The 22,114-nt window shown below is 37.0% G+C and overlaps 1 protein-coding gene across 1 annotated transcript in view; it reads right to left on the bottom strand.

Moving 5' to 3' along the window:
• Positions 1-22,114, bottom strand: part of LOC139145636 (ankyrin-3-like) — a 64,899-nt gene that overhangs the window by 19,827 nt on the left and 22,958 nt on the right. The window contains exons 12-22 of the mRNA XM_070716914.1: positions 19,521-19,619; positions 19,122-19,271; positions 17,856-17,954; positions 17,561-17,662; positions 15,151-15,246; positions 14,550-14,657; positions 13,003-13,101; positions 12,780-12,890; positions 12,418-12,522; positions 3,765-3,869; positions 279-377 (exon numbers count right to left, since the gene is read on the bottom strand). Coding sequence (XP_070573015.1) covers positions 279-377; positions 3,765-3,869; positions 12,418-12,522; positions 12,780-12,890; positions 13,003-13,101; positions 14,550-14,657; positions 15,151-15,246; positions 17,561-17,662; positions 17,856-17,954; positions 19,122-19,271; positions 19,521-19,619 — 1,173 coding nt within the window. The remainder of the gene's footprint in view (positions 1-278; positions 378-3,764; positions 3,870-12,417; positions 12,523-12,779; positions 12,891-13,002; positions 13,102-14,549; positions 14,658-15,150; positions 15,247-17,560; positions 17,663-17,855; positions 17,955-19,121; positions 19,272-19,520; positions 19,620-22,114) is intronic.

Raw genomic sequence — 22,114 nt, 5'->3', positions numbered from 1 at the left:
TGAACTCCTGTTTCCCAAATATTGTTCACCAAAAATATCTAAACATGTTCTACCTGTAAGTGCTGCATATGTATATTTCTTAACATAGGTGCATTTTTAAAAATCCCTTAGCATTCAGATCATAACTTCAAAATTTCAGTTGAACGAAGCTTATGTGTAGAATCTTAAGCATTAAAGAAATGCTTTAAATTTTTGGCAATGGTGAAAGAGTGTAAATGATGTCATAATAGGATATGCGCAACTTCACGGTTGTGCTGTTCTCCTTTTTTAATACTTACATTTTCAGTTTCAAAAAATCCGGCTCCTGCTACGCGTAATTCCCGCACTGTATCCACATCTTTAGATTGTGTTGCATAGTAAAGGGCAGTCCTAAAATTCTAAATATAAACATAACTCTTTAAAGACAATCAGCAGGAGTAATATATTAATGTTTCTTAAATATGAAATGCAAACTGTCTGTTGATATGTACTCTATCTTTGATACTTTGCACGTGAAAACATTGTCATGGCCATGCTTTTATGGTATCATATTTAATCCTAGAATTACATCCATCAAAGGTATTTGCATAATTAGATGTTATATAAGCAATAAAGCACTTCCAGCGATGGTATACCACGAGATTTTGACCAGTTCACGACATATATGGACGAGCGATAGCGACTGTATACATATCAGTTGCTCAAGGTGAGAGCTTGCTCGTATGCCAGTCGTGGCATATCACCAATATACCACAAATTTTTTCGCGTCTTGACCAATCAGATCGCTATATTTGCGCCATCAATGTACTGGTATAATATGATTAAGCAATAATGCACCCCCTCCCGGCTCATAATGGACGAAAGCAAACTTTGCACGACATAATGTACTCGGCTTCGCCTCGTACATTATGGAGTGCAAAGTTTGCTTGAGTCCATTATGGGCCGGGAGGGGGTGCATTATTGCTATTATTTTATAGTTTTGGCAATGCCAGTGAATTTGTAGTTGTAGAAAACGAATAAAAAAGGAAATTTTAACTGAGTTCGAAGCCAGTGAGCGTCGTCCAGCATGATCGGCCCTGACTCTGTACATATTACATGCACTCCACACTGCACAGTGCACTGCACTGAACACGTACGTTTAGCACAAATAAAATGACCAGCACTTTCACGGTTCATTTTGAATTGCAAAACGATGTATTTTCGAAGGAAATGAAAAGTAACTGCATCCCTACCGTCTATATCAAACTTGAAACATCACCTTTAAATATCATGCCATTCAAAAAGCCGACACGGTGAAATGCCAGAGATGAAGAAAACGGAATGTTCATGCATCGATGTCGACATCAGTATGATCAGCGAGCTGCATGCCATGGTGTCAGCTGATCAATACGATCATTATTATGTCGCTAGTAGTACAGCATTCATTCCAAACGATATCAACAGAGTTCAACATTGTTAATCAAATGTTTATATTTCAATAATAATTGTGTCTATAAATTTAATTTTCGATGGCTCCTTGAGAAGAGCTATTTCATTTCGGCGAACGATAGAACTTTGATGTAAACGGGTGCTTGAAAGGTACAGTTGACAAACATACTAGAGGGTTTCGGTACCGCCGCGATATCGAGAACAAGGCAAGGTAAAATCACAGACATGGAGAAAAAAACGATGAATGAAAGTTGTCTCCGATTACAGTCAGTGCATCAGAATTAGGTGGCCGAGATGTTAGATCAACGGAGAGTCCACGGTCGTCATGATTGTTGGTAGTAGCTGACCTTGGACCGAGACTTTGAATGGCTCCGTAGTAATTTCCATAGACACTTCCGGTCAAGGTTGATGACAGCAAGCTGCCGTTGTTGGCCCGTTTACGGCTGGTTCGAGTAGCCTTTCACGCTTGCATCGTTTACATGGCGACAGACATACATAATATGACATGTGTCAAACCCAGTATCGTCTAGGAGTTTGCAAACGTACTGAGTTCTGTTTCACCTATACGGCAACGAAGCGAACCATGTTGTAAACAAACGTAGTAGTACGGTACAACCAGCGTATCGGACGGGGACTGCATGCTGAGCGCCAGCCAGACAGACGGCAAGTGCGTGCGTGAGGACTCAAAAAATGTAATAAATCGTACAGTAAGACATTATTATCAATATTGTGAACCATTGTCAAGATTTATAGTTTTGTGTATTACATGGTTTATCCGATACTTTCCCTCCTTTGAAATGCGCAGTCCTTTTTTCGTTTTCCAAAAAAACCCAACTTGTTCGCTGTTGGGCGCAATGCTGAATAATGGAATACATTATCAGTGATAATGTATGGATATGACGTCACAAAATTCACTGGTATTGACAAAGCTATAATATAATACCCAATATCGCATGTTTCTTCGTTATATCATCATGAGTGTCATTTGTGCTGCATCACACAAGACGAAGTTGACACAGCAAAACATACATGAATGCTGGCACGGCACAAGAAAATTGCGATATTGGGCTATAATCGATTTATCATACACGTGACCTAACTTGTACAAATTAAATATTGAGGCTTTACTTTAATTCCGCCATGCGCATAAATATGGAATATTTGTGTAAACAAACAGCACGGGCGACAAACCCTCGTATCTCAATGAGCAAATAAAAAAAGATACCGGTACTAAAATATAGTCGCATGGCAAGAACATTTTACTTTGCATAATGTGTCGGTCACCCTTGATTGTCGTATAGAGTGGAGAGAGTCGGCCATTCACTTTGATTACACGGAATGCTGCCATGTCATAAGGTGTCGCGCAATATATAGCTGTCACGCTACACACTTGCTACCTGTTTACTATCTTATTGCAGTTGTTGTTTGGGAGTAATTCAAAACTGATGCGTTTGTCGCACAAATTTCGATGTTTACCATAAAATACCACGGCTAATATTTTTAAATAAACGTCAGCAGGATGAAGCTATATATATAGTCATTGGTATATGATAATATATCACCTGCATGTCTTTTATAATATATCTTATGAGATGAAGCTATCTGAAGGACACATTGTTGGCAAATAATAATAGCATAATTGTGATAGCCTGGAATGTCGCTGTATTGTTTTAAAATGTAGCTTATTAGTTTTCGCTCATATGTAAGATTATGTTCACATATAAACATCTTATGAATATGTGTACTATGTAGTTGAATGACGTTTAGTCCTAAGGGTATTCCTTAACGTCCAGTGAGAAATGATGGTAAAGCAATGGAGATTTCCTGCTATTCGATTATTCTTAGTGGGATAACTTTGAAATGCACACACACACACACACACACACACACACACACACACACACACATATATAATGACACAAAACTACTTAAAGTACAAATTGATGGTACCTGTCACTTACGTTTCATGCATCCTGCAATCATCAGACAGATGGCCTGTCACCTTTGACGGTACCCTCTGTGCCCAAGTTCAGAGGTTGCCATAAAGCCATTATGTTGATAACCGGTAGGGCACATTGTATACATTTTGTGTGTATATATATATATATATATATATATATATATATATATATATATATATATATATATATATATATATTACAATTATGGTAACGACGTAATTACGATGCTCTACTCACTGAATCCACAATTATGTTGATAACCGGTAGGGCACATTGTATACATTTTGTGTATATATATATATATATATATATATATATATATATATATATATATATATATATATATATATATATATTACAATTATGATAATGACGTAATTACGATGCACTACTCACTGAATCCGCAAGGTTTACTTTACATCCAACTTCAATACAAAGTCGCACTGATCTATGTTGTCCTCGTGTGGCAATTGAATGTAACACCGAAGATTCTGCAGAAGACTAAAGACACCTTAAAAACGTTACCAATTTGTAAATGCCCTAATTCATAATTGCTCTGGATATTACTATATTCATGTGTTCTAAACACTTTATACATGTCATGTTATTGTAAATCAAATGACAGAAATCTAAACTAGTGCATTTCTCTAAAAAAATGATGTAATGGAAAGGCAAATTTTGTTAAAATCCTTATACGCCTCTCTTTCCAGAAAATAACCACTGTATGTGAGAATCTCGATGATCACTTCCTAGCATGTAGTATAATAAAGGTGGTCAACTGTGATAAATTTGTTTTATTTTACTACACTCTTACACGTTTGCCTATTGTGCATGCGTGTAAGAGGGAATTCCCACTGAGTCCCTACGGACGTTCTTTAGGAGATACTTAATTTTGAAGTAATTCTAGTAGAAGTTTTACTCGGGCCGGCCGCACCAGCCCGATTCAACTTCCAAAATGTTTAAAAAATAAGCATTGTGTGAGCGATCTTATTCTTCCTTTCGGCAGCGAGAATTGTTTCCAGTATGCTGTCGTTTCAAGTATAAAGTTGAGCAACATCATGTTTCGTGAAAAGAAATGTGGACAGACTAGAAAAAACTACCATTTCCTATGCCCGCCGATGAGACTGTATTCAAGCGCTTCGAGCAGCAAAATCCAGGCATCAAACTCCAAGTATTTCAGATCTACGAGAATGATCCCGCCCCGTCCGACATAACTGTGCTATATAGTAGCTGTAGCGGAGCCGAAGGCCCTAGCGGAGCTCGTTCCCCCATCGGAACGGAAGGGGATCAAATAGCAAATATCTTACTGATAGTCGGCGAAGACGCGTTCCCTCACGGAACGGAAGGGGCCACTATGTACCAATTACTAAATTAAATCGCCTTCTTAATTCTCGTAATAATCGAAAGAATGAGCGCAGACAGAAGTGTATTTGTATGGTTTGTAAGCAAGGTTTTGCATCAACAGAAGAATTAGAAATACATCAGGTATATTGTGGGACAGACACGGCTCAGCCAGTTTTTCCTAAGGAAGTATGTCAATTTGAAGGACATAAGAAGAAGGTGCCCTGTCCCTACGTCGTGTATGCAGATACTGAGGCAATTATTGAGCGGGGCACCGGCCGACACATTCCAATTTGTCTTTCGTATGTTATGCTTGAACGATGGCCAGGCCCCTTACGGAACGGTTCTAAAGGTAAGCCGAAAATTTTTAGTAAAAGAACATTCACAGGTACAGATTGTGTTACAGAATTTCTAAAGGATATGAAGAAAAGGGCTGAGAATTATCCGAAATCGTATTATTGGAAAATAAAACCGATGAAAGATAGATCTAATTACAATGATCCAGACTGTATTGCATGTGGAGATGAAGCCGGATACCGAATAGTGAAGGATCCTATCTGAACGACTTTTTATTGTGAAAAGTGCCGCCCGTCGAGAACCATTCCTATCTACTTTCACAACCTCAAGGGATACGATGGTTCTTTTATTTTACAAAAAATACATGAAATCAGGGATGTTGACCCTTCCGTTCCGATAGGGGAACGCGAACCAGAGCCAAATATCATAGCTAAGACGGGTAATGGTGGAATTATGTCTTATGAAAACATTTATTTTTAGTGCCTCAATTGTTGTCGATGGGGAGAGGGAGACAAAGAAACGTTTCTTTCATATAAAGTTTATGGACAGTGCTCAGTTGATGTCTGGGTCGCTCGCGAAGTTGGCAAAGACTGTGCCAGAGAATGGATGGATGGCAGTACCACTTTCGTACCCGGACATTCAGCGGGCGAAAGGTTTCTTCCCGTATGAATATTTAGATTCTCCCGAGCGATTGGAAGAGGACCAGCTCCCACCAAGACACAAATTTTATAGCGAATTAACGGAAGAGGGGATTTCTGAGTCTGATCACGAACATGCATTGCGAGTATGGGACGAAGTTGAATGTAAGACGATTCGTGATTATATGGAATTCTATTGTGAGATGGACGTTCTCCTTCTTGCGAATATATTCGAAAATTTCCGTGACACATGTTTAGAAGCATATAAGTTAGACCCAGCTCACTATATGTCAGCGCCCGGCTTGACATGGGATGCTATGTTACTTTACACAGGTAATAAATTTAAACTCATTCAAGATGCTGAGCAGATGAATTTCATTCAGAGGGGAATTCGAGGTGGTATCAGTCAGTGTAATATTCATTATTTACAGACAAATCATCCAGCTTACGCTGGCGCTACTGGCGGGAGTTACGACCCGGAGAAGCCGCTGTCCAAAATAAAATATCTCGATGCTAATAATCTTTATGGCTGGGCAATGAGTCAACCGATGCCGGTGGGCGGACTTCATTGGATGACGAAGGAAGAATATTTAGAATGGTCTGCTCAGAATGGCGGAGCAGGCTTGGATTGGGGCTGTGCCAGCACTAGATTTCCACCAAGTTTTCTAGACTTAGAATATCCGGCTGAATTACATGAAGAACATTCTGATCTACCTCTAGCTCAACACCACTACGAAAATCTGAGGCAGGGAGCCCTTCGGAACGTACCGCCGGAGGGAGTCGACTCATTACAAGTCTAATGGACAGAGAGAGATACGTCTTACATTATAAGTTGCTTGAATTCTATCTTCGGATGGGAATGCGACTGAAAAATATTCATCGGGCGCTCGCATTTGAAGAGGCTCCATGTCTCAAACAATATATTGACTTTAACACTAAAATGAGGACAAAGGGAAAGACAGATTTTGAAAAGAATTTCTATAAGCTGATGAATAACGCAATGTTCGGTAAGACAATAGAAGACTTTAAATTTGTTTTGGGCCCCTGCCGGAACGGTACGGATAGTGGTCGTAAAAAGATTCAGAAGTATAATCCAAAGATGAAACATATAACTCTCATAACTACCAAAGAGGATGGCGATTCCTGCGACAGTGTCCTACTGGAACTGAAAAGGGATCAATATGAATATAAAAAGCCAGTTTTCATTGGCGCAGCAGTGCTTGAACTTTCTAAGCTGCTTATGTATGATATGCACTACAATTACTTTCGAAAGCAGTTCCCTGGAATACGATTAGCCTACATAGATACAGATAGTTTCATATACGATGTGCCTCTTCAGTCCCCGGACACCTCCAGCGTCAGCACTTTCAATGATATAGTCCGAGAAGATGTAGAACAGAATGGTGAGAAGTCTATATATGATACTAGTGGTATGAAAGATGTGATGGGAGTTCCAAAGATTAATAAAAAGGTGATAGGTAAATTTAAAGATGAGTTGAATGGAGAACCTATTCTTGATTTTGTCGGCATACGCTCGAAAGTGTATGCTTTTCGAACTCCAACTTCCGAGACGAAAAAAATAAAGGGATAAAAGATGTTTGTGTTAGAAAACATTTGAACTTTGAAGACTATAAGGATCTGTTTGAAACTGGGAAGGAGCCCGAGCAGGCACATTTTGTGCAGTTTGTACGGAAAAAACCTGGAGAAATCCGTAGTGAAAAGCGCATTAAAATCATGATGGCGCCAAATGATATCAAACGTGTGCAGTTATACAATCCAGACACGGGCGAATGGTTGGCAGAAACATATCCGATAGGACGGAGTTCCCCTTCAGAACCGTTCCGGATAGGGCTAACGGAGTTAACTTTCATATCCATTTAATCCGTAATATCGCATGTATCTTTCTAGCGGCGGACTAAATCCTTCTTGTTTTTGTATTTCTAGTGCCTGATGAAATATGTTTTGAATAAGTTCTGAGGTGCGGGTATCTTTATTCTCTTCTATCTTTATAGATGCGCCTTTTTCTCGTATTTGTGTAAGCAGCTGTTTATATTGAACGTAATAATGTTTATATTTCTCTCGTCTTTTTGATACTCCTGTTTTTCCTTGTATTACATCAATGACAACACCTGGTATAGGAGTTAAGGCTAACAGTACTGGTACTGTTGGAATGGCTGCTATGACAGAATTCCCTTAGTCACATTAAGAGCCGTATCAATTCGGCCCATCAATTTATAACTGCGGCGATATGCAGCGCTAGTTCTTTCGATATAGTCGGCCAATTGTTCAACACTTTCAACAACTGAGACGTGCATTTTTTACTGTATATGTAAGGGATGATAAAAATAATTGTAGTAATATAGAGAGACAATATGGCAGAAGGAGGAGAAGATATACCATTCAAGGATTTCGATGATGCAAATTTGAATGATGATGATGCTGCTACTGCTGAAACATCTTTTTTTGACGATGATGATGCCCTTACAGAAGGCGATCCTTTACTGGATAGCCCGCAGGTGGATCGTTTGACTGGCCAGAGAGTAGAAATTACAAAACAAATGGCTGACCAATACTTAGATGCTAATATGATTACTGATGAGCATAAACGAATATTAATGCATAATAATGCTGGAGAGCTGTATTATCAAGACGCCAGGCTAACAACAAATAAAGGCAAGAATTCCTTAATGATCTCCTCAATAAAAGGTAAGGGAGCTGCAGAATTTAAAAGAGATATATTAGAAATAGACCCAGTTAATGTATCAGAATTGACTGATAATGAAGCGAAAATGTTATTGAAAAGCAGGCTGATAGACTGAAACCATACGACATTGGACGACTCAGAGATAGAATAATAAGATTTACGAGCAAATTTTAGCGATAATGCCGATGAAATACGTACTATCGAAAATAAAATTGATGAATGGAATAATCTAAACCCTGACTACAGAGTTTTTGCTGATAAAATTAAAGATGGCGAATATGTTTTGATGAGCTTTACAATGAAAGAGATAAAATTCTGTCAGAGCAGACAGAACTTACACCCAAACTCAGAACAAGACTAGCTAAAATTAATAATCGAATTGAAGTGCAACATGATATGATCAGTGGGGCACGTGAAAGACTGGCGTCGACTAGGTCTCTTCGTGATGTAATTTCCGATCCAGAATTGTCACTCAGGCTGAAGCTGACAGAGTTATTTAAACGAAATGGTATTACAATCGCTGCAATACTGACTGCCCTTGGAATGACAATATCAACAATTGCCCTAGCTGTGACTAAAGGAGGACGAGGGGAGCAGCAGGAACTGGCGCAAACACAGGGGGTTCAGGCCCGCCCAAAGTATATACAAAAGCGAAAGAAATTGTAAAGCAATTTGGCAAATGGTTAAAAACATTGGCTGCAAAAAGTGCTGCTGCAATACCAGGTTTAATCGGTTCACTTGTTAGTTTTCTATTAAAGACAGCAGGATCGGTGGTCGGGTTCGTTGGAGAACAACTATGGATATTTTTAACTGGTTTAACATTAGTAATAATAAATAAAATTATGTATTGATATATGACCAAGCATGTTTGGTGAAAAGAATATTACAAAGTTTCTTTCTAAAAATAAAGACCTGTTTGGTTTCTCTGTCGAATTGGAATGGTGCAAACTCCGACGAGTGAATCGACATATCCTTCGAGCAAATCCAGGTGTCCGACTCAAAGATGATAATCTATATCATAACATATTAGCTTTTGTGAAGGAATGTCAAAAGACTAACTTCTTTAAGCGACTAGAATTCATAAACGTATTCCAAGAGATAGATAATGATGACCAGGAGGTCATATATTTACAAGAATATTGGGTTCTTCGATTGATTCGCGACACAGGTAATCGATTTATCTTTCAATCAGATGGAAATATTTATGTAAAGATGTGATTTTTTTCTTCTGAGTTATTATATACACGAAGTGAAACTTAAGATGTGATTAATTTTCTTTTTAACTGTAATTTTTTCTTCTTAGTTACTATATACATTACACGAAAATGGGATACGATAGATCATTATTACCGACTTTCAGCATCGAATGGAATGAAGTCAGAAAGAACTCATCATGTGGTTGCTCATAATCCAATTGAGGCAGATCCAGGCCAGACACTTATCATACGATGTCCAAAGTTAGAAAGCGGAGTAGTACTAGTTCCAGATACTTTCGACCTGGTTTTTGATCTCGAAGTAATGGGTCACGAAGAAAACCGAGTAGTACAAAATGTTGCAAAAAATTTGGTGGAGCGTATGGTTCTCACATTTGAGGGGCAGGCACTTTTCAATTTGAATAAATATAATCTTATTGAATGTTATCGCGATCTCTTCAAACATAAAAAGGAGAGAACGAACATGACACTGTATGGAATTCAGAATGAAAATCTAAGAAAATTGAGAAGTGGCGCGACCGATGCAAATGCCGACAGGCTTTCAAAATGGGGCGATATTTTACTTTTCGACGCGTATAAAACAAAATATGCTATTCGTCTGAATCATCCCCTCATAACAGGTCATGGGGTTGCATATCCATCAGCGTTAGGGAGTCATATCGAATGGGAAATTACGCTTGCACCCGTCTCCCAATTACTTGTCAGTAATAATAACGTTGATACACCCAATTATAAATTAAAAAACATTCAAATGGAATATGAGACAATATCTGATCAAACACTCGCGAGAGAAACTGCTGGTTATTACAACAACGGTAAAAGTTACCTTTACGAACATTTACATTATTTTAGAACAATCCCATTCAAAGAATCAACAATGGTTATCAATGAAAATATTAATGTACCACGACGTAGCATGAGAGGTATTGCGATACTCTTCACTAAAAATCAGAATCAGTCAGAACTGAATAGTGAACTTTTCCATAATCCAAACATTGAATCTGTGTCTGTAATGATTGAGGGTATTGCGAACAAAATATACGCTCAGAAGATGTTACCAAGACAATTTTGGACAGAAACACGACGGTATTTTGCTGAAGATAAAGATTGGTGTGAAATTGATATAGATGAAGTCGATTATTTGAAGAATAAATTCTGTCTGTTTATCGATCTGCGTAGTTTTAAAGATATTGAATTTCATGGAAATGGATTAAGAGTAATGAACACAAAAGATGGTATACAACTTGAAATCCTGAAAAAAGATACTTCAGTGAAAGGTGTCGACGACGCTCGAGATGATAATATATTTGCTCATGTTTATGTTATCAGTGATGCCCAAGTCTCTGTTGAAAATAGTAGATTAAAGTCTTTACTATTTTAGTTAACTCTCGAGTTCAGAAAAAATCCTACCGGAACCATAGCTGAAGGGGATCGACAGAAACCGTAACCGAAGGGGTTCCGATAGGATTTTCATGAAAACCATTCCGAAAACTGTAGAATGACACATCTCAGTTATGACATCACAGGCTGCTAAGCAACACTCGAAGCCTATTGGAATGGGAACCTCCCTACTGGAAAGCCCCTGCTCAAACCGTAACCTAAGGGGGTTCTGATAGTGGTATTGCGCAACAGCGTTCAAGATCAGAACCCCCTATCAGGACTCAGTGGGGAATTCCCTCTTACACGCATGCACAATAGGCAAACGCGTAAGAGGGAAGGAAATTCCCTCCCTGTAGTTAAATAAAACAAATTTATCACAGTTGACCACCTTTATTCTACTACTCCTAGCAAAGAAAACTCATCAGCGCATTTGACAGTCATTGTAAACACTTATCGCTAAATCAAGAAATAAGATGTGATTCATGCTTTTAACATCACGTCTGTGCATTTTCAGTTCACCATCACAAATTTTTAAAAGTGTGAATGTGTCTTCAAGAAGGATCTGATATAAGGTGAATGTGGAAAGACTACGAGTTTTCCAACTTTGAGTGAAGGTGTTCATAAACTTCTACTCCTAGGTTAATGTTCTTTACTTTTGTGCTTTTAGGAAAGTTGCAAAAATCTTGATTTATTGGAGGATTTCCTCTTTGTGATTGACAAGCCAGTAAGAGTAGCCTTTTTCATATATACATTTACTGAAATTGTGCACAATGTTTAGGTTATGCAGAAGATTCAGAAAGCCATGATAGTCTGTTGACTTAGTTGTCTTTGTGAATGACCCCAAAAAGGAGGCATTTTTCTAGTGATCTCTCTTTTTTGCATGCCTGTGCTTTTGAAATTTCAATGACTGAATATTTGGACTGCCATTGATAAAATGACTTAACTTCACTGTTCGAGACCTGTCGAAAATAACATACGAAGAGACCCGAAGTACATACCTTTATTTTAGAATTAGACAAACTAAAAAGGTACAGCTATCCTGGTGGATCTTTTACACTGCCCAGGAATGTGAAGCATAGGCCAGGAGACTGATTTAGACGGTGAACTCTTAACTATATTTTTGTTTACGATTGAAGTTTGTTTAAAAAAATAATAGTTTCCCTGTTAAATGTTTCAGAACAAATTTGAAATTGATTTATTACTGGGTAGAGCTTCAGTTATGCAACACTAACTGTTTGACACATAAATTTAATCGGCAGCCGGTATGTCAAGTTATTACAGTGCTGTGACGTTCTTGTCATTTATTAAATCCTCTTTACAACACCACCACCACCACCACCACCACCACCAACAACAACAACCACCACCACCACCACCACCACCACCACCACCACCACCACCACCACAACCAACAACAACAACAACAACAACAACAACAACAACAACAATAATAATAATAATAATAATAAACTTACATCCTCGGAGAGTATGGTCATCTTATCAATATCTAGTCCTGCCGATATTAAATTCTCCACTATTTTGTTTCTACATTCTGATACAGCCCACAACAACCGAAAGTCCTGGGAAAATAAGTTGTAAATGACTTATTAAATTGAATGAGAAAATAGTATTATTGTTGCTAGCAGAGTTTAAAATTGAATGTCTATTCTGATATACTGTACTGAGGCATAATGTATGGAATATTCAAAATTGTCACATTAACCAATAAGTAAAGCGATTTCTGTTTTCTGTTCATAATAAAAAAGTAACATTAGATGACAAAAGTAAAACACTACATGGACCAGTAATTTCATATAGAAAAATGTAATTCACATACCTTACTATTCTCTCTCATTACTTGTGCATCCTTGAAAAGCAAACGTTTAGTGACGTTCAAGCAATTTTCTCCCTCTCCATTTGAAGCATAGTATAGGGCAGTGTATCCTTCCTTTAATAAACAGGAACATCGTTAACGTGGTTTTTGCGAATTACATTACGCAGATGGATTGCTTTTCATCATTTTCGAACAATTAAAATATCCAAAATACGATTTTACTAACCGTAGAAAATTTGTTGATGTCAGCACCATAGTCCAACAAGATCTCAACTCCCCTATCATCACCTTCCTCCGACAGAATATGCAGTGATGTCATTCCACGCTACAGCATGTACAAATGAAATGTGTAGTTTGGTTTTACATATTTCAGTGTAAGTTTGAACGGAAAAAAGCAGTGAAACTATGTAAAAACTCAAGGCTTGCAGGCAAAATGCAAAACCTCATAGAAAATTAGACATACAATTCTTAAGCAGAGATATTGCACTTAAGCTAGTGTACACACAAAGAAACAACCATTTAAGATGCTTCATAGGCATATTTCAACCGGCACGAAGGCTTATCTTGGCAATTACAAACATTTGTCGATCTTTATACAAATTTCGTAAGATTACTCTCTGAAAAGTGATTTCATTATCCAGGCCCTATTCTCAGGTGATAAAAGACCTCTGTCAAGTCCGGGTGCCATTTACAAGGCAAAAGTCTCAACAGAAGTCAATAAGGAGGTCTCACAGATAACATCTTCAAAACACGCAATTAAAGACCAACTCGGAGCGTGTGTTCAACAAGTTGGACGTATCTGGATTAATAATGAACAGCTTGTAAGTTTGACAAAGATCGCATTACCTTGATAGCAACTACGAATAATGAGATAATTTTTTTGTGTATATAATTATAAACATGGTTGTTTTTTTTTTATTTTCGTGAAGTAGTATTGACTTTAAAATTCAAGAATAATTATGTGTGTGACTATATGATTCATCTGGAAAATGTAGAATAACCTAATTACTAAAGGTGAAACAATCACAAACTTATAATAAAATACTCACTAATTACCTGGCGAACTCCCGTTATATGTAACAAGAATGTACTTAAGTGACAAAAGTATCTTAAAGTGATTTCGAATTATACAATTTAATCCTCCCATTCATTCTATTATATTAAGATTGAACCAAATTCTGGATGTTTATAATTGAACAAGAATTTTCATTGAAAGAGGTACATAAATAAATAAATGTACTTTGGGTAGACTTCAACGTTTATTTATATAAGAAAATATGCTGGTAACACTCCATTTTGGATTTTCTGAAATTTTAAGGTGTTTCGAATAACAAAAGTAACTTTCTCTATTTAAAATGTCAATACAAAAAGTTTTGTTCTGATCCAAAGGCATGGCTGTAACAGTTGCAAATGACCATACAAACATATATATATATATATATATATATATATATATATATATATATATATATATATATATATATATATATATATAATATATATATATATATATATCATGCAATAAATTAACAAATACTCGACTGTGCCTGATGAGGTGTACGTTCTCTGCGGATGTTTAACAAGCGCTTTGAAGGCTTGGTTGTAGATACATGTTTAAACTGTGTCACCTTGAATTGTTACTCTCCAATGGATTTCTATGTTTATTCATGTAGGCACTCGGCACTCTTAATGGTTCTATTTTCCCCCTAAACTAATGTTCAATTGATAAATTTAACATGTTATATGCCGTGTGTTACTGGTATATACACATACCTGAACATATGAATTAATATCCACTCCAGCGTCTTTCAAAACAGAAACTACAGGTCTGTGACCATTTTCCAACGCCCAATGTAACTGAGAGTTGTTGTCCGTACCAAACTGGAGGAATAAATTAGTAACGGAAATAAATATTTTGATATTTAAATGTAAAATAGTGTTGCAGGTGATATCTCAACAGTGATATCTCTTAATAGGTTAAAATACGCATGATTATTTGTGCCATATATAAGTGAGAATCAAATATGACAGTGATTTTAACCATAGTCCGAGGCAATTTGCTAACGCAGCACCACAGAAACCCATTAATACCTTTAAAGACCATTAATGCGACTTTGAAATGGTTTACAGATGGACAAAAGTAAGATAACTGATAAAATGATGCGAGTTAACCACTGCTTGATGTTGACAACAATAAATGAGCAAATAAAAAACAAATAAATAAAAAACAAAACAAATTTAAAAACCAAATAAATAAATAAATAAATAAATAAATAAATAAATAAATAAATAAATAAATAAATAAATGATATTGGTTTCTTTGATTTTTAAACAGAACAGGCATTACAATAGCATTGTACAATAGCTGACTCACCGCATCTGGATGTATCTTGCATTGGTTACGAAGTAATATCTTGGCTGTGTCGTGAAAAGATCTTTCAGCAGCACAGTAGAGGGATGTTTTTCCGTTCTAAAATATAGAGACATTGGAAATGTCATACCAGTGAGGTCATTTGAATTTTATGAAGAACGGAAGCTGATGACATACATTTATGCAAAATAGTTATAGGCGGAGAATTGGTGGTGATGAATAATAATGCGATTAATTCTAAACACACCTTCTCGGAGTATTATACAAACAATCATTTAAGACAATCATCCATTATTTCTCATATGAAGGGTTGGGCAAAAAATGCATAAGTATTCAAGGGAGCACACAGCATCAGACGTGCTACTTTAAAGGAAAGCAAAACCACGGGAAAAAGAAATATTATGTCAAGGAAAGGCACTTAGGCACCTACAACCTCATGAACAGTTACAGTCTAATATGAGTTAACATACACTGTTCACATGTATAGTTCAGGTACAAAAGAGCTTTCGTTCACACTGTTGAGTGTCCGTTGACGTTGAACAAAAGTTCTTGTTTGCACCGTTAGCACCAGGCATGCATGGCTGCTTACACAATGTATTGTAACTAGCTCACAGCAGCGCAGGCAACGTTCATATATCTCTAAGTTTTAACTTAGTAGTTGTATACATCCTTTATTTTGACTGTTAAATCCTGGAAAAATTATTCAACCCCATATTTTTCTCATCAACTACTCTTTCCAGTGTCCTTTTTGGGATGGGACCAAAATGCTGCGATTTCTAATTCTAAATATATGGAAGAAATTGCATATATCTCATTCCAAACAATGCTATAATTTTGTCAATAATTTGAATCCGGCTTATCTAAAGGGGCAAACATTAACATCAATAAATGTGACAAAGAATGTTTAGGTTGAAGCATTGTGTAGTTCACAGTACACATTTAAGCCCATGATGCAACACGACTTGTATGCTCGGAGATCACCATCGTGCCACCGAGGGCGCCATTACATATATGACTAATGCTGTGTCCAAAAATAGCCACTAGCTGAAAATTTAGGTCATAGGCGTATACATGTTTGTTATCCTCGTTCGCAGTTACTTCTATGGGATAATTCGGAAGGCGTACATTTTTAGGTTTTTTTCCAGATCTCTATAGCATGATTCATATTATTCAAAAATTGAAGTTGAGTTTCTATTTTTTGACCTTTTTTTAGATATTTTTTGCTATCTTCTCTCTGGTTTTTGATCAACAATGCCTGGAAGAGTACGGAAGTCATTGCTATGCTTGCTCCGCGTAAATGTGTGGTCTCAGTTTTTTGTTTGACCGATTTAAAAAAATTTCATCACAAATATTTGGTGAAAAATTAGATTTTTGATGATACGTAGCCTGTTTCTTGATGAGAAATGTTGATTTTGAACAATTAAGACCATATCATCATTGTACAACTAAATACGATTCCAACGATATACTGCATGCCTATGTTGACCCCGAAATCGAGGGAGGAGATAGTTTGAAAAAGGACAGTCACATCGGAATAAAAATGTATTCGCCATGTTACAAATTTGGCTTTTGTTAGCACATGCACTGTACTCATGTGTGCGCTCACTTGTGTCGCTACTAAAATCCTACGTTACCATACCGTACCACAAGCACCGTCATATGCCGATGACTGTAATGTGTATGTGCCCATGTAGATGATGTACAAGTCTTTGGTAAACCTGTACGATATTTCGATCGCACGAATTTTGATTAAATGTTTATTTTTGCTTGATCCATGAACTACTAGGGCCAGAGTAGAACAGGCAGGTACTTAGTTTTGCTAACTGTCGACATAGGCTGTTTCGTGGTTGCCGATACTGTGATGGCCGGTCATATAATAATAACAACAAACGCCAGCTGATAGGGGTATTTCATACAGAACTTCACAATCGTCTCAATTGAAAATTGCGACCGGTTATTTATATGCTCACAGTCGGCGTCAACAGCTTTGCTGAATTTGAAGGGGCGCCGCATCAATTCAGTGCAGCTTGTAGTTTTCAAAATGTGTTTCTGTCTTCGCGATCAGGTATCAGAAATAACGGTGATTCACTGATTGTGCAAACAAGTTCCATCTTTCAACTTTCGTCTGCATCTGTTGTAAAACCACAAAACCGTGTCGTACATGTTCCTGGCAGGTGATAAATACATGCACGCGTGTACAAGGCAAAGTTTCCACTTGCAACGTAATATTTTCGAGGCGACCGCAATCGCGGTGACTAGACTGGACGTGTACTCTGATCGCGTAGCTACTGTTCACATGTGGTTCATGCGTCGCGCAATATGGCGACAACGCAATGTGCAATCTGATCTCCGTGCATACAAATCGTATTGCATTATGGGCAATATTGCGTACTGTGTAGTTGTCATTTCTTACTTTATTCACAGCATCCTTGGTTGTGGCAATGTTACTGATCAAAACCTCTACAACATCGTTGTTTCTCTTTACCACAGCATGGTGAAGGGGTGTACAACCTTGCTGTATTGGAGAAACAATGAATAATAAAATGTAAAGAAAACCTTCAATGATGCACTTGCTAAAGTATGCAACACGTTATGATAAAAAAGATAAACTACCCACTACAACTCTTTTATCAGTATTTGAGTAGATAACTTAATCGACATAAATTAGAGGTCGTTTCATAATATAATCATAATCAAGATCTCAATACCTCATCTTGTTTATTTACATCGGCTCCACATTCCATTAGTATTTCAACAGCCTTCGTTTCGTTATTAGCAGCTGCAACATGTATAGCGGTCAAACCATCCTAGGAATATAGGAGAAGAAAGCTTTTAATCTTTGAAACAAGACTTGGACTTTGAAACAAGACTTACAAATAGTTGGCAAACCTTATTAAAGTAAATATCCGTTCTATACCTGTACGATGCTCGTTCATTGTTTTCTATAAACCATTAAGTATATGTGTAAAAATTTTCAGAACATTATGGAAGTTATCCAGCTCTTATGTATTTTTAATAAGCGGAGAAATTACTGGTACTAGACTGTAATGATTCAATACATACGTAGTAAAATAACAGGAGCAAAGGCGAGTATGTACAGCACGTTGCATTTTTGATAAATAATCGCAATCATACTAATCCATAATCGAAAAAACACGAGGTCAAAATTCATAATACAATATTTATAAAGAGAGATACAAAATAGCACAAAACAGACAGTAAATCACCGTTACACACAACAAAGTCAAATTCATGGAAGAAAGATATATGGACCTCTTGGCAAAAGACCAAGAATTGATGTCGTGTGTTTCGAAAATATAGCGCATCCTGTCCCACATCTGGCACCCTCAATATATGAATCTGTAGGTCAAATAGGTAGTGGTCACCAACTAAAGCCAAATGTCACTGATTCTATCAGCAATCATTTGTCGAAGAAAGATATTGTATTTATCTACTGATATTTGTTTCATGATTTGGCGAAAAGGCATGTTTCATATGGTTGACTCTGTGTTAATGCTGAAGACACAGAGGCAGCAATATGCTTCATGTTTATATGTGATCGCCACAACCTGTTAGACAAGCTTTCAACAACCTTATTTAAAACTATCATAGAATAAATTAAGTATTAAACACACACGGCGATATTCTTTACATTATACTATGAACAAATAACGCTGCTAGGTCGATGTGCGACCTTAACTCTTGATGTTCGCCATTTTATATTTTTCAAGGTTTATTTAAGAACAACATTTATCAAAGTCAAATTACGGTGCACTCTCATCCAGTGTGGCTTGTATATGAGTATTTTAGTATATTGTTTAAAGTTCAGAACAGTAATATCATTGCATAGGCAGGGACTAAACATATCTTTATTAGACAAGCTGTACCATTATGTGCCGAATAGAAACAATAACAATGATGGTTAAGAAATGAAGTCTAATTTATCACGTTGTTGTGCGTCTATATTTAAATACCTGGAAGGCATCGTTTATGTTTTTTCCTGCTTTCTTCAGATTATCAACGAAGGACTTCTCTTTGTATTTGGCTGCTGCCAGGTATATGGGTTGTTGTGACACTGACCACTTTGGAACATCACCAGTTTCTTCTTGCAAGACTGAAGCAGCCTGATAGAGAAATAATGAGAACATCTATCAATAAGGATTTCACGGAGCGATCTTTCTGTGCAGTTGCTTTTTACTGTTGTCCATGTGGTTTCATTTTTGAGTCTTCTTCTTGTTTATTTCTCATAGATGACCTTCAATTCAATACATATCTGTATGGACTATTTGTTATGTGAATATTGATAATAATAATAATTACCAACCGGTACAATTGCTATCAGTATGTCATTATGACGTATCACGCAAACCTACCTCGGATAATGGTAAAAAGTTTGCATGCGATCCCAGAAGAAACTTTGCATTTTCCACTTTATCATTTCTTATTGCATAGAATAAAGGAGTACGTTTTTCCTGTAACTAGACGAAGAAGAATATATTGGTAACATAAGAATATGATAGAACCCGATGGCGAGACCGTGCAAGTGCGCCATAGTCCGGGTATGTGTGAGGGGTTGTGGTGTTTTCAGGGGCAAGGACTGAAGAATTCACCACCAGGTCGAATGCAAATACCCCGATTACAATGTGCTTATAGTCTGCCGTTGGGTCTGTTATTATACTTCATGGAAAAGCCGAAAGGGCCACAAAAATGTTTTCATTTACGTGTCATTAGATTGTAATCCTTTCGTAGTTATTGTCTGTGAAATTGTTCATGTTGAAAGTTTGTTTCCCGCATTTGCTGACGACCATTGTTGTTTTTTCACAAAATAATAGCTGGTTACAAACAAAAGTAGTCCTGGTGCCTTTGCTTATGGCATAACGTATTGGGTATTGCACTGCAATGCCAATACTGGTAGTAAGTTCATGTGTATGTAAACTGAGGTACATTGGTGGTTTCATTATCAGTCGCTGGCTTCAATTTTTACATTAATATGTAAATCAGAGTATATAACAAGGTGTTGGTGCGTAGTCATGTGCCTTACATGACTTGACTGGTTTATGGTTGATGTATCAGAAATTGACTTCAGAATACAAGGTATTTGGTGTGTGGAATTACCAAGGCTGCTGTACAGCTGGTTGGGGAAGAGCCTCATAGAGGTGAGGAATGTCTGCAGAGTAGCATGGTAATGAACAGTCAACTATTTAATAGCTTAAGTAGTAAGCATATCCAATTGCCTGTTGTCCCTTGGCATACAGTTGACTGGAGTGATACAAGCACACAATGAGTTTCTTTACCAGCAATACTGCGTCAAAACTAGAATCCAATAGAAATGTACATAAAACTATAACAAGATATTGATATCAGCAAAGTAAACGAACTTTGAATATTATTAAATACTAACCAACCAGCGGGAGATAAAGCAGTGTTTTTGCCGCTTACAGTGCGAAGATGGTCGACAAAGTGATGGCCTGGGCGACGCTTTGTTTCGCCAATGTATAATATGCAAAAGCGCAAAGTACCACAGATCTCCCATAATACATCATGATTTATGCCAACGTAGATTCCCCATTGAAGTCTACCATGTCTCCCATGTGTAGATATATAGATTATAATAATAATGTTTATTTCTTCTATAGCATTACATAATAATGCGCTTTACAACACATATAGATGAAAGAAAGTACATTAAAGTTGTCATAAAAATAATAAGTAACATTACAAACAAGCATACATAAATATACACGTACACACACGCACACAGACACACACACACACAAACACACACTCGAGCTAATGTAAAACTAAGCAATCTGGTAAAATATCAGAATTGTACACGCTAAAAGGTTCAACTTTAAAAACACAATTGGAAAACACTAATGGAGTTAGACAAAAAAACTCACTGTGAGAAATATAATTATTGTACCCCGTATGCCTTCCTAAAGAGATGGGTTTTAAGTTGTGTTTTAAAAGAATACAGGGAAGGTGCGTTTCGAATAGAAACATCAAGGGCATTCCACAGCCTGGGAGCAGCTATAAATTCCTCGACTACTTGTAAAAATTCTGAAAATCAACTTTTAATGAGATTTTCTTCTCACTTTCCATTTTAAAGGATTTAGAAAATTGTACTTGATTGAGGGAGGAGATAGCATTTTTTGTAAATTTTCTACTGATTGTGTCATCAGCCATGAAGGATAAAGTGATGGAAAGTAGGTAGACTAGTTGCACCTGTTTTATGAAACAGAAAGGATATTGATTTTTGCAATTAGAAAAGGCAAAAGAAACTTACATGCTAACTTTTTTCAGAGAATGATCCCTTCAAATGGTCTTCCCAAAACTGTGACATTTGTATTACCTTCAGAATGTGAATTTTATGGTCATATAAGAGTTTCTTTGCAATTTATACTACAATATTTCAACGTACATTTAATAAATATAATTAATCAATATCTTGAGACTTCACATTAGTGCTTTTCTGCTGAACTGAAAAGTTATAAGAATAACAAATTCGTTGGTACAAATCAAACAGGGTTGTTGGTAATGTATTGTACTGTGTGAGGGGACATGGAAAGTGAAGAATCCCCCTATTCATCATAATAATAATGGACCCTGGAGGAACAAATCGATAAAGCATATGGCATTACGCCGATCAACAGAATTAAAAAGCAAGCACAAATGTCGTGACTAATAACTCCAAACACCAAATGTCTGTCACTGTGTCTACCCAAGCTTTGTTTGGATTTCCGGAACTTGAATTCATTATTTAGGGGTTATTAAACACAGTTTGGGCGATACCGCGTCGTATTCGAGTGATGTGTCTGTATTATGACGAGTTGCGCAGCAACGAGTCAAAATACGGACATATCACGAGAATACGACGCGGTATCGCCCTAACTTCGTGTAATAACCCCTTTATCATACACGCATGCTTTGGTTATGACTGTTTTCCACAGACGCTCCGAAATTAGCG

The sequence above is a fragment of the Ptychodera flava genome, chromosome 1 (assembly GCF_041260155.1).
Source record: "Ptychodera flava strain L36383 chromosome 1, AS_Pfla_20210202, whole genome shotgun sequence".
Lineage (NCBI taxonomy): Eukaryota > Metazoa > Hemichordata > Enteropneusta > Ptychoderidae > Ptychodera > Ptychodera flava.
The sequence above is the reverse complement of the archived record's forward strand: the minus strand, read 5'-3'. Positions and strand labels throughout refer to the sequence as shown.